Source organism: Mustela nivalis (assembly GCF_964662115.1).
Source record: "Mustela nivalis genome assembly, chromosome: 2".
NCBI classification, from domain to species: domain Eukaryota; kingdom Metazoa; phylum Chordata; class Mammalia; order Carnivora; family Mustelidae; genus Mustela; species Mustela nivalis.
The window spans coordinates 47,309,687-47,321,229 of record NC_139021.1 but is presented as its reverse complement, the minus strand read 5'-3'; the positions used below and the strand labels follow the sequence as shown (position 1 = coordinate 47,321,229).

General features: G+C 33.6%; 1 protein-coding gene across 1 annotated transcript in view; it reads left to right on the top strand.

Annotated features, from left to right (window-relative positions):
• The first annotated feature begins 1,880 nt into the window (after positions 1–1,880).
• The window catches only part of CNBD1 (cyclic nucleotide binding domain containing 1), a 511,440-nt gene continuing 501,777 nt past the window's right edge, over positions 1,881–11,543 (top strand). The window contains exon 1 of the mRNA XM_082722613.1: positions 1,881–2,002. Coding sequence (XP_082578739.1) covers positions 1,915–2,002 — 88 coding nt within the window. The 5' untranslated portion in view covers positions 1,881–1,914. The remainder of the gene's footprint in view (positions 2,003–11,543) is intronic.

Genomic DNA, 11,543 nt, shown 5'->3' with positions numbered 1-11,543 from the left:
TATGATTGTGTTATATGTATAGATGAGGATATTGAAGCTAAGGCAAATTAAGTGACTTGACCAAGATAATTTTACAAATAAGTGTTTGAGAAGTGATCAGATTTATGAAGAATTCTCAGACATTGACAAACAACTTAATACATCTTTACATCAAATACAAATCATGTGACTATGTGATCATATTATTGTTCATAGAATGAATCTTAAGAGGACTCAGAATACATTGGAAGGAGTAATGGAAAACATTTGGAAGAACTGCATTTGTGATTTGATGGATTCTTTCTGGACATATATGGGCAGATACTAGCAAATATACAAAATCATGAAGATTATGTAAACTTAGATAAAATTAATTGAGATTTTTTAAACTGTTTTTCTGTATCCACCTTAATGTTCTTATTTCCTTGCACTGTCAACTTTTCATATTTTCTTTTGTTTTAAAGAGTTTTCAAGCAAGGTTGAGTTTGATGTGAAATTACTATGATATGTAGGTTTCATTGTATGTGTTTTTTAATATAGGAAATACAGAAGAAAAAAGAAAAGCTGAAAATTTAGAAAAGAAATTTAAAAAACTTAGAAAATAAATAAATAAAAATAAGAATTGATGAAATTGGAATCAGAGGAAATTGATCATTATAAAGTTAGGGCCTTTGAAAACTTCCTTTCTTTGATTTGTTTGATCAAAACTACTTTTCAGAGGAAAAAAATAATCTGTAGAGTCCCATCTATTCAAAATCCATGAAATATACAAAAGCACTTTGTGATTAACTTTTATAAAGAAGTCCTTGGTTCTTTGAGTTTTAAATGTGAGACTGGGAAGAGAATAGATCTGGGATAGTTCATCAAATGAAGGTTGTAGGAATTATCAAGGGGGTACAGTAGGGATGGCAAGGTACCATTCTGTGATAGGATGATTAATATAAAGGAAACACAAAATGAAAAGCAATGATAAGACTCAACAGATTTGAGTCTCCAGTAAATCCAGAGTTTATAAAACTGGGGACAGGAAAATATATACAATTGAAAAATTATGGGGAAGTAAGTTTTATTATGCAGATAGTATTTATTTATTTATTTAGAGCAGATACAATTTAATAGGAACTGTTGCAAGATAAATGTTACTTTTGTAGTACAACTAAAGCTTTCAATTCTGGTTATTGTTTTCTAGATAAAGTTGATCAATAAATGGTTACCATTCTAGCAGTCAGTTGCAGTCCTTTCGCATATTGCTTATTATAGTTATGACACCAGGAAAATATTTTTAAAGGCTTGGGAGATAACATAGAATCAAAAGATACATTAATTAAGACTCTAAACCCTAGTCATTGTACTGAGCCTTAAGTACTGTGAAGCAGCAGAAAATAACCAAAACATATACCATACTCCAGTAGAATATGGTTACATATAAGCGGGGGTGAGTTTATTGATATATAATTAGAAGAGGTATTTTACCCTATATATGTAGTAATGGAGAGCAGTATAAATACCCTGTTGGTGCTGCTGCAAATCAGGTCTCTAATAGCTCATGTAAACATTTAGTAGGCAGAAAAAAAAGGCTCTGGACTACGGATGAGGTAAGAAATGAAATCTTTCATTTTATCTGGACTGGTGCGCTATTGAATCTGCTGTATCTGCCCTGTGGAATTTCCTTCTTCATTCTTAATACTCTCTATAGGTAGTAAAACCCCCTTCATAAATTCCCCGGGACTAGGACCAAGATATAGCTTTTCCTGGTCTATATTTAACTCTTGGAAATGCTGTGCACTCTACAAGAACTGTGAATATGAAGATTCCGTAGTACTCAGCCTATCAAGGAGTACCTTGAGGGTTCTGCTTTATGATGCCTCAAGGCAAAGAGGGATCATTCATTTGCCTCTCAAGTAGCCTTTGATCAGCTGCCTTTGAACCATCAAGATGCCTTTGTCTTCCCATCCAGCAGCTATTTTGTCTCACATGATAGCTGTAAACAATGTGCCTCCTCCCCAGCTCAGCAGTTTACCAAGTGAGTGAGGATTATGTCAAGGGTTTGTCATTGTTTTCAGTAGTATTTAAACCAGATGTAAGAAACAGGGCCCTTGTGAGTTGGGAGAGATGGGGGAATCCTTTTGATAGAGTAGTGAGATGGAAAAAAACATAGATGGGCAAATCCTGCTTTGTCCCCCTGACATCGTTTCAATTCTCTAGATTTTTAAAGAGAAAAGGAAACAGGCTTATAAAATCCCATGGCTCAGGATTGATCAAACCCCTTGTTTCTGGGAGGTCTTCTAGTGCCTACCCAGTTAGTCTTACTGCCCTGCCCTTTGTGAGCTAATTAATACTTAATTTTCACTAGGAGAATTCTCATTTAAATTTTCAAGGACAGAAAAGGGGGAGATAATACCTGTTACTCTTTCTCTGAAATTTATTCCTATTCCATTTCATTTTTATTTTGTAGTATTTGATTTATAATATCATAGGAATTACAGAGTTAAATATTTTGAAGTTTATACAATTGACAGTATTTTCGTACTTTTATATAGTCAGTCTCTACCTAGAACATTTTTCTCAAGACTTCTTGTCATAACTGTCAAATTTACAGACCTATTATTTGATCACCCATATACTAATAATATGGCAGATATTTGAGATTTTAAAAAGTCTTCTGAGTAACAAAGATAATAATCTTGATTTTTTTCAACTTCAATAAAACATTTACTTTGTGTTTTAAATATTTATTGGGTAATTTGTTGTATGATTTGGAAAAGCTAACCTGTATATTCTTTTATCTTCCTGTGATCGTTAACTCTTTCAAATTTTTTAAATTAGTGATCACAGTTCCCAGGGGAAAGGGTGCCAGAGGCAGCAGTTGATACTTTTTGAAGGGGTATACTTATGTCTTGAACAGTTTTAGACAAAGTCCTTATGTTAAATCAAACTAATTCTTATATATGCTAATTTTATGTTTTTATTATTACTGTGAAAAAATTCTTGAATGTAGTCACAGTTTTGTATTTCTAGGTGAATTGAAATAAATATTAAATGTAATTTTGCCAAAACCGCAGCTTCTACAGGACAGGTTTTATTTGTGCAAAAGAAAAAAAAGTCACCCTAAGACAATTTCTGTAGCAGCCTAGGAAGCACAGTAGCTGGGAGTTAAAAGATCAAATTAATTTATAATCAATGGGATGAAATATGTGCCACCCTCTCTAGTGTCTCCCAAGGACACTTAACTTGTATGAAGTGATAATAAGATGAAAAATCGGCAACAATTCAGACCTCATAACAGAATAGAGTATAATGGAAAACAGTGGAGTTCCCAGTTTTGCCTTTAGAGGTTCTTACTTGATGTTGTATGTCTGTGACTTCTCTTTGGAGACGTGTCCTGCTTGCTTAGTAACTGTGTCTTTGTGCTAACTCTAGCCAATTGACAATTTCCCTTAGCAAACTCTGTCTCTGCTGAAACAATGATCTCATGAAAGCACATGTGAGGATGCTTTCAATCGATAATATGACTGAATCTGAATTATAAAGAAGATATAAATGGGAATGATTCAAAATGCAATGGGCATAAATAGGAAGGTTCAGTTAAGGACCTTAAAAAAATTCAGCTAAAATTGTCTCCATTTGCAGATGACATGATTTTATATATAGAAAACCCTAAAGACTCAACCAAAAAACTGTTAGAACTAATCAAGGAATTCAGTAAAGTTGCAGGATACAAAATTAACATATAAAAATTGGTATTTCTATACATTAACAATGAATTTTCTGAGAAAGAAAGAAATCAATTTCATTTAAATAGCATCAAAAGCAATAAAATACTTAGGAATAAATTTAAACAAGGCAGTGAAAGATCACCTCTGAAAATCAAAAAAGAAATCAAAGAAGACATAAATAAATGGAAAGTTATCTTGTGTTTATGGAATGGAAAAATAATACTGTTAAAATGTCAAAATAGTTCTGTAGATTTGATGTAATCCCTATTAAGATTCCAGTGGCATTTGTTACAGAAATAGAAAAAACATTCCTAAAATTTATATGGAACCACAAGACTCCAAACAGCCAAAAATATTTTGAGAGAGAAGAACAAAGCAGAAGGCATCACACTTCCTGATTTTAATTTATACTACAAGGCTATAGTCATTAAGACAGTTAGTGCCGGTATAAAAACAAATAGACCAATTGAACAGAATTGAGAGTTCAGAAGTAAACCTAAGCACAAACAGTCAACTAGAATTTGACAATGCAGCCAAGAATACCCAATTGAGAAGACAGTCTCTTCAGTAAATCATGCTGGGAAAACTGGATATTCAAAAATAAGAGAATAAAACTTGGCCACTATCTAACATTCACAAATATTAACTCAAAATGTATTAAAGACTGAAATATAAGACCTGAAACCATAAAGCTCCTAGAAGAACTCTTGGCATGGGTCTTGGTAATGCTTTATTAGATATGACACCTAAAATTTAGATATTAGATATAACACCTAAAATTTAAAATAAAATTTTAAAAAAGTGAGACTATGTCAAATTAAAAAGGTTCTACATTGCAAAAGAAACCACCAGCAAAGTGAAAAGACAACCTACACAATGGTAAAAGATATTTGCAAACTATATATCTGATAAGGGATTAATATTTAAAATATATAAAGAACTCATACAACTCAGTAGCAAAAAAATTAATAATTCAAAATAATTAAAAAAAAATTCAAAAATGCCCCCAAATGGGCAAAGAATCTAATTAGACATTTCTTTACAGAATATATACAAAAGGCTAACAGATACTTGGAAAGATGCTCATAATCCCTAGTCATAAGGGAAAGGCAAAGTGAAACTACAATATCACATTTTAGAATGGTCATTATCAAAAAGACAAGAGATAACAAATGCTGGTATGGATGTGGAGAAAAGGAACCCCTGTGCATTCTTGGTAGGATTGTAAATTGGTATAGCTACTATGGAAAACAGTATGGAGTATAGAACTACCATATGATCCAGCAATTTCACTTTTGGAATTTCCAAAGGTAATGAAAACATTAGCTTAAAAAGTTGCATCCTTATGTTCATAGAAACATTATTTATAATAGGCAGTGCATGGAAACACCTAAGTGTTCATTGATGCATGAATGGATAAAGAAGTTGTGGTATGTATACACAACTGAATATCATTCAGCCATTAAAAAAAAAAAAAAAGGAAATCCATTTGCAACAAATGGATGAACCCTGAAGGCATTATGCTGAATGAAATAAGTGAGACAAAGACAATTATTTTATGATCTCACTTACATACAGAATCTTAAAAAAAAAGATTAGATTTGTGGTTACCAGAGGTGGGGGTGGAGTGGGAGTAGGAGAAATTGGAGAAACGTCATCAAAAGGTACAAACTTCCAGTTGTAAGATACACACTAAGGATATGATGTATTATATGATGGCTATAGTTAACACTGCTGTATGATAGAGAAGTTGTTAAGAGAGTAGATCATAAGAGTTCTCATCACAAGGATGATTTTTTAAATTTTCTTTTTATATCTACATGAGATAATGGATGTTAGCCATACCTATTATAATCATTTCACAGTATATGTAAATCAAACAATATGCTGTACACCTTAAACTTATACAGTGATATATGTCAATTATTTCTCATTAACCCGGAAAAAAATCCAGCAATTATATATATCGTTGCTTGTTTTGGGTGAGGTTAGTTAGGTTATCTTTAGTGTCTTCCCTATCTATAAATTTTGTATGTGAATATTTGAGGGCTTTTTATAGGCAGTGTGTAAACATTATTCATGTTTTATTGTTAAATTTATTTTTCACAAGATATTTATGAGGTCTGTAGTAAGCAAAATAATGGTCTCCAATGATATGCATATCCTAATCCTCAGAACCTATGAATAAACTGTGCTAAATGGCTAGAGAAACTAAGGTTGTGGATGGAATTAACTGATCTTGAAACAGGAGAAGATTCTGGATTTTGTAGTGGGCCCACTGTAATCAAAGGGTCCTTTATAAAGGGGAGAGAGAGGCACATGACTTACAGTCAGTGAGATTCAGAATGAAAAAGGCTCAACTGGCCATTTTGACTTTGAAGATGGAAGGGGGACATGGGCCACAGAATTAGGGCAGCCTCTACAGGCAGGACAAGGCAAAGAAAGAGTCTCTCCTGGAGCTTCCAGCAGAAATGCAGCCCTGCTGACAACTGATTTCAGCATAGTGAGATTTGTTTCAGACTTCTGACTTTCAGAGCTGTAAGATCATACATTTGTGTTTTAAGCTGATACATTTATAGTAATTTGTTTCACCAGTGATACAAAATTAACATATGGTCCATTTTACAGTTAAGGGTAGTGAGGCTTGGGTTTCATACCAAGGTTTACACAGTTGTCAAGTGGTAGAGAATTTTCAAAGTATCATTCATAAGAATTTTCTCAAAAAACACGTCAGTAGCAGTATAGTTTTCTCCTACCCAGCACCCTGAAATCCCCTCCACATTTTACAAGTTGAATAATATAAATGCATTTGTTGCATTTTGCCATTTTGACCATTGAGACACTCTTAATTTAAGGGAGAGAACATAACTTGCATCTTTAAACACCCCTCTAATATTCTCTCATGAACTTTGAAATCCAGATTCACTGGCACTCCCAGTAGTGAAGCTTGAATCCCTTATACAGTTTTTTTTTTTTTCCTTAAAACTCTCCAGTCTTCTTCTATAGTCTTTTTGATTGTGTCTCAGGATTGTTCAGAGCTTGCTAACCCAGAAGGAGTTGGTTGTTCTCAAAAGCAAAAAGTCATGCCACTTTTTATTCTGAATGAGAATTGTTATAAAACCTTACAGTTAGCAAAATCTACAGTAGTTTTACCACCTGGGTGAAATAGCATCTGAGTCTAGATACACACATGACCTGTTATTATTAGAAGCTGATATTCTGAAGAGACAAAGGGAAGAAAAATATCTATTATTTATTTATTTTTTTAAATAGAAGACTGGGAGCTGTCCTTTAGCTTATAACTGGAGAAAACGCCTCCCACACTTATCATTAGGAGTTTGTTCTAGTTGGCTACCTTTGGGTTGATATGCTATGCTATTTTTTTCATGCTTAATAGGCTTATCCTTTTGAAAAGGATAAGTTGAAATATACACTTTACATTTTAACTACTGGTTTATCTGGGAGAAAGAATTTCTGTACTTTAACAAAAGGGTTTTTTTTTGTTTGTTTGTTTATTTGTGTTTGTTCCAATAACAAAAAAGTGTTTCAGGTTCCCAAGATATTTGTAAGTACATCTTGCTTTTTCCAACATAGGAAAACATCGAAGGAAAAAAATGGCATTCAAGAGAAGACCAGATATAAGTTCAAGGAATTTAGAAACAAGATAGTACTCCTAAATGAATGTTTTCCTTGCCTTTTTTTTTTAAATGATGTACATTTACAGAAAACCTGAAAAAACTGTGTCATTATTCCTAACACTTCAAGGACATTTCCTGTAATTGGAGAGACTTTCAGTTTTTTAGTAGCTAAAGATGAAAGGAGTTTCAAGATATATATTTATCTAGAAAAGTAACTATTGCTCCATTTTAAAGTTTTAAACCATTCAAATCCTAGGAGTGCAAGTAAGAAAAAGGGTAGGCCTGTCAGTGGAGGAGAAAGACAGACTTGTATACCATACAAGAAAACAAGGTTGAAAAACAGAGGTAAAAGATGAGAATGGATGTTCCAAGAAGGAATAAAAGATGGAAAAGGGGTTTGTCTCTGTGTTTATATAATCAATAATAGTCCCTGTGGAAAACGCCACTTGATTATTTTGGGAAAGAAGTATCAGAAAATTATTTTCTCAACTTTATTTTTCATTGTAAAGGTCACTTTTTTTTTTAAAATCCAAAAGTAGAAAAGAGGAATGTTTTATTGAAAAAAAACCCAAACATTTATTATTTTTTTCTTTACTACTCATAACTATTTCAATGTACTTGCACTTTTTTGTCAGAAAATCTCGAGTGACCTTTAGAAGTTAAGTAATGGCAACTTAAACTTGAGCTCAAATCGTTTCTGGGTGTTCAGATAGGAAAAACCCTGCAGTAAGCTACGTGCATTGCAAATAAGATCTCTCCACTAGTAGTCACACTAGGTCACACCTCTTATTTCAGGCTATTGCTCTGTTGTAGGCATTCTATCTCAGAAAACCTTTTGCATTAGTCCTCTATTCCTTCAGCCACCTGGACTGGATATCCGTTACCTTTGACTGAACTGATCTCTGAACTTCCTTCCAACGTATATTATGGACCAGATTCCTTTTTTATTTTATTTTTTTAAATATGACGATTTACAAGGGAATTTGATCATGTTGACTGTGCACTCGAAAGCTGTCAAGGTTTTACTGTCTTCCAAAACTTAGATTACAATCCATTTTCTTCAATCTGGCATTTAAAATTTGCATGCTTTGGCTAAAATCTGTTTCTCATGTTCTAGACTTTACAGTTCCGTTGGTAGAACTCTCCACTATAGCTAAAACTCTTTGACTGATGTTCTTTAAACCCATCTGCAGTGCTGCTCAGGGGGACAGGAAGGCTTTCTAAGTTCAAAGCAACATTCAGATGACCACTTACCCTCAGAAATAACTATCATGAAAAAACATTTTTTCTTGAAATTTTTCATGCATATTCAGGTATGTAAATATATATGCACAGATGTGTGTATATTTTTGATATGAAAATATATTTTATATTTTCAATACATATGGTAGGGCATTTTTATTAATCTATATTGTACCTTTATTTTTCACTTAATAATATTATGTTTTATGAAGGCCTTTTCATACCCAAATGTAGATATGTACCTTATTCATTTTTGATGAATATTATATTATATTATATTTCATTGTTTGAACATACCAAAATACTACTAATGGATGTGCTATTTAATATATAGTGACTCACGTTAAAACCCACCCTTCTATTGTTGTGCCCAAATTTCGAGACCCCCCAAAGACGACCACCAGAGTCCAGAGTCAGAGCCAAATAGCAAGGGTCGTTTATTACGAGTTCGAACCCGGACCTACACGCACTCGTTGCCAGTGATGCTAAGAGGTCCCGAGCTCAGGATCACACCACTTTTTATATACTATTTTTGGGGAGGCAGGGACTTAGCATACATTATAGTATCTTGTAACAAATTGCCACTTACCGCGGGAAAATCAAAAAGGAACTCTATAATATGACTGGCGCACTATAGAGCGGGAAAAGGCTGGGAACAGATTATTGGTTAGGTCAAAGTGCTGTCATTCTTCAAACTGCTGAGTTGGCACCGCTAGGGTATCTGTCACCTCAGGATTGACCCAGGTCTTCCTGTCATGCCGCGGGGCGCCAGATGGTTGTTATCTCTCAGCCCAGGGCCGGATGGGGGGTCTGGGAGCAGTCACTTTGTCACGTCCAATTCCGGGTGGGGGTAACTCTGGCGTCAGATGGCTGTTAACTCTCGGCCCAGAGCCGGGTGGCGGGGGAGGGTCCGGGAGCAGCCATTCTGTCAGGTTCAATTCTGGGTGGAGGATGTGTGGTTACGGAGTGTCCATAGAAAGTCTGCTGGTATTTTTCCATCTCCTCATGGGTTAGCAAGCGAAGGTACAGAAGCAGAAATAGCAGTAATGGTTATAATTTAGGCATCTCACTATATATTCTGCTTTATGATGCTGAGTTTTTCCCAGAAATCCAGCTGGCTTCCCATTAGGATCTGTCGATAACAGGTGTTAGAGGGAGATTGGAAGGCAGGAGCAAAGATAAAGGAAGTGTTTATACTTTTGTTTTCTATTTCTGGTTTGCTTCCTTGTGTAGTTTGCTTCCTTCAGCAGTGTCTTTTTCATCCAAGCAGTGGCTGTTCGTTCCAGCGGCAGCAGTTAATTTCATTTGCAGTTTTCCCAGTGTTCCCAGAAATAGCTTCATTGTACCCCCTCAACAATTCAACTCCAGCTGCTGGTGCTCTGTCCTCAGAGGTCCGAATCTCAGCTTATTTAGGACCACTGCTCTTCACTTCTAAGTTTTAGTAATTCAACCTCTTCCCTTGGCTTCATCAGCATAAATAGTGGTGGTAGATGCCTCTGCATATTTGCTGCTTCCTTTTTGTGTCTCCAGTTCTGACTAACACTTCTTTGTATCTTTTTTTTTTTTTTTTTTCCATTGAAATTACTGGTGTGGTTTCAGTCTCCTGATAGCTGGATCCTTACTAATTTAGTGGGAATTTGTTTCGAGTTAGTTTTGATGTTAAACTCAAATAAACATTTTGAACTATGTTCTTTTTTTGCTAAGCAAGTGTATTAACAGAACTGCTAGGCCAAAGGATATGTGCATTTTAAATTTTGATAACTATTTACAAATTGTCTTCCAAAGGGGTGGCGCTGATTTCTGCTCTCACCATCAGTATATGCATGTTTCTATTTTACAATATTTATACTAATATCATGCATTATAAAACAAACATTTTGCTACTAAATTGGTTGGAAATAGTTTTAGTTGCTCTGTAAGTTTGTATTTCTTTAAGAAGGAGGATTAGAATCTTCTCATATATTTGTGGTCATGTGTATTTATGAGAACAGCCTATTTATATGTCCCTTGCCCATTCATTGAATTTTATTTTTCCCTTTATTTGAAAGAAATCTTCATGTATAAAAGAAATTAGCCCTTTGGCATATACTTTATAGGAATTTTTCTCAGTTTGCATTTTTTTCATGTTTATGATTTTTATGTCATATATTTTAGATTGTGTAGTTTTTGTCCTGTTATTCTTGCTTAGAATGCCATTCTTCATGTGAAGATTTAAAAATAATTCTTCCATGTTTTCTTTTATTATATAGTTTTATTTTTAATATTAAGCTTATTAAATGTTTGGTGCATCTGGAATTTATTTTTGAATAATTTTCTTTAGAATAGTGATGTATGGCTGCACCTTAATATTTTTTCCAAATGACCAGTCAACTGTTTTAACACTATTTGTTGAGTAATCTATCTTTTTCCTACTAATTTGAAATGCCAGTTTTTATTGAATGCTAAATTTTCGTATGCATTCTGGATCTATTTTTGGAAACTGATTTACTTTTTCACTTATCTCTTTTCTGTTTATGCATTTGTGTTGAATTGTTATAATTTTTGAAACATTATGTTGTATTTCAATATCTGGTAAGATTAACCTTTACTGATTACTCTTTTTTAAAAGACTTTTTAAGGCTTTTCTTCTAAGTTCATGTTTCCGTATGACCGTTAGAAATAACTGGGCTTTTTAAAATAAATAAACGTGTGTGTGTTAGTTGGAAATGTGTTAAACTTAAAAGATTCATTTATGGAAAATTGATGTCTTTATGATACTGAATATTCCCACTCAAGAACTTGTACTTTTGTAATATTCAGCCTTCCTATTTCTAATTTTTGCACATGTCCTTTTATTTATTTATTTATTTTTGGACATATTATCTTTTTTCTTATTATTATGAATGATGACTTTTTCTCATATTTTCTAACCATAGAAGTCATAGATACTAAATTTTTGAAAATAAATTTTAAAAAGTTTGAAACACAA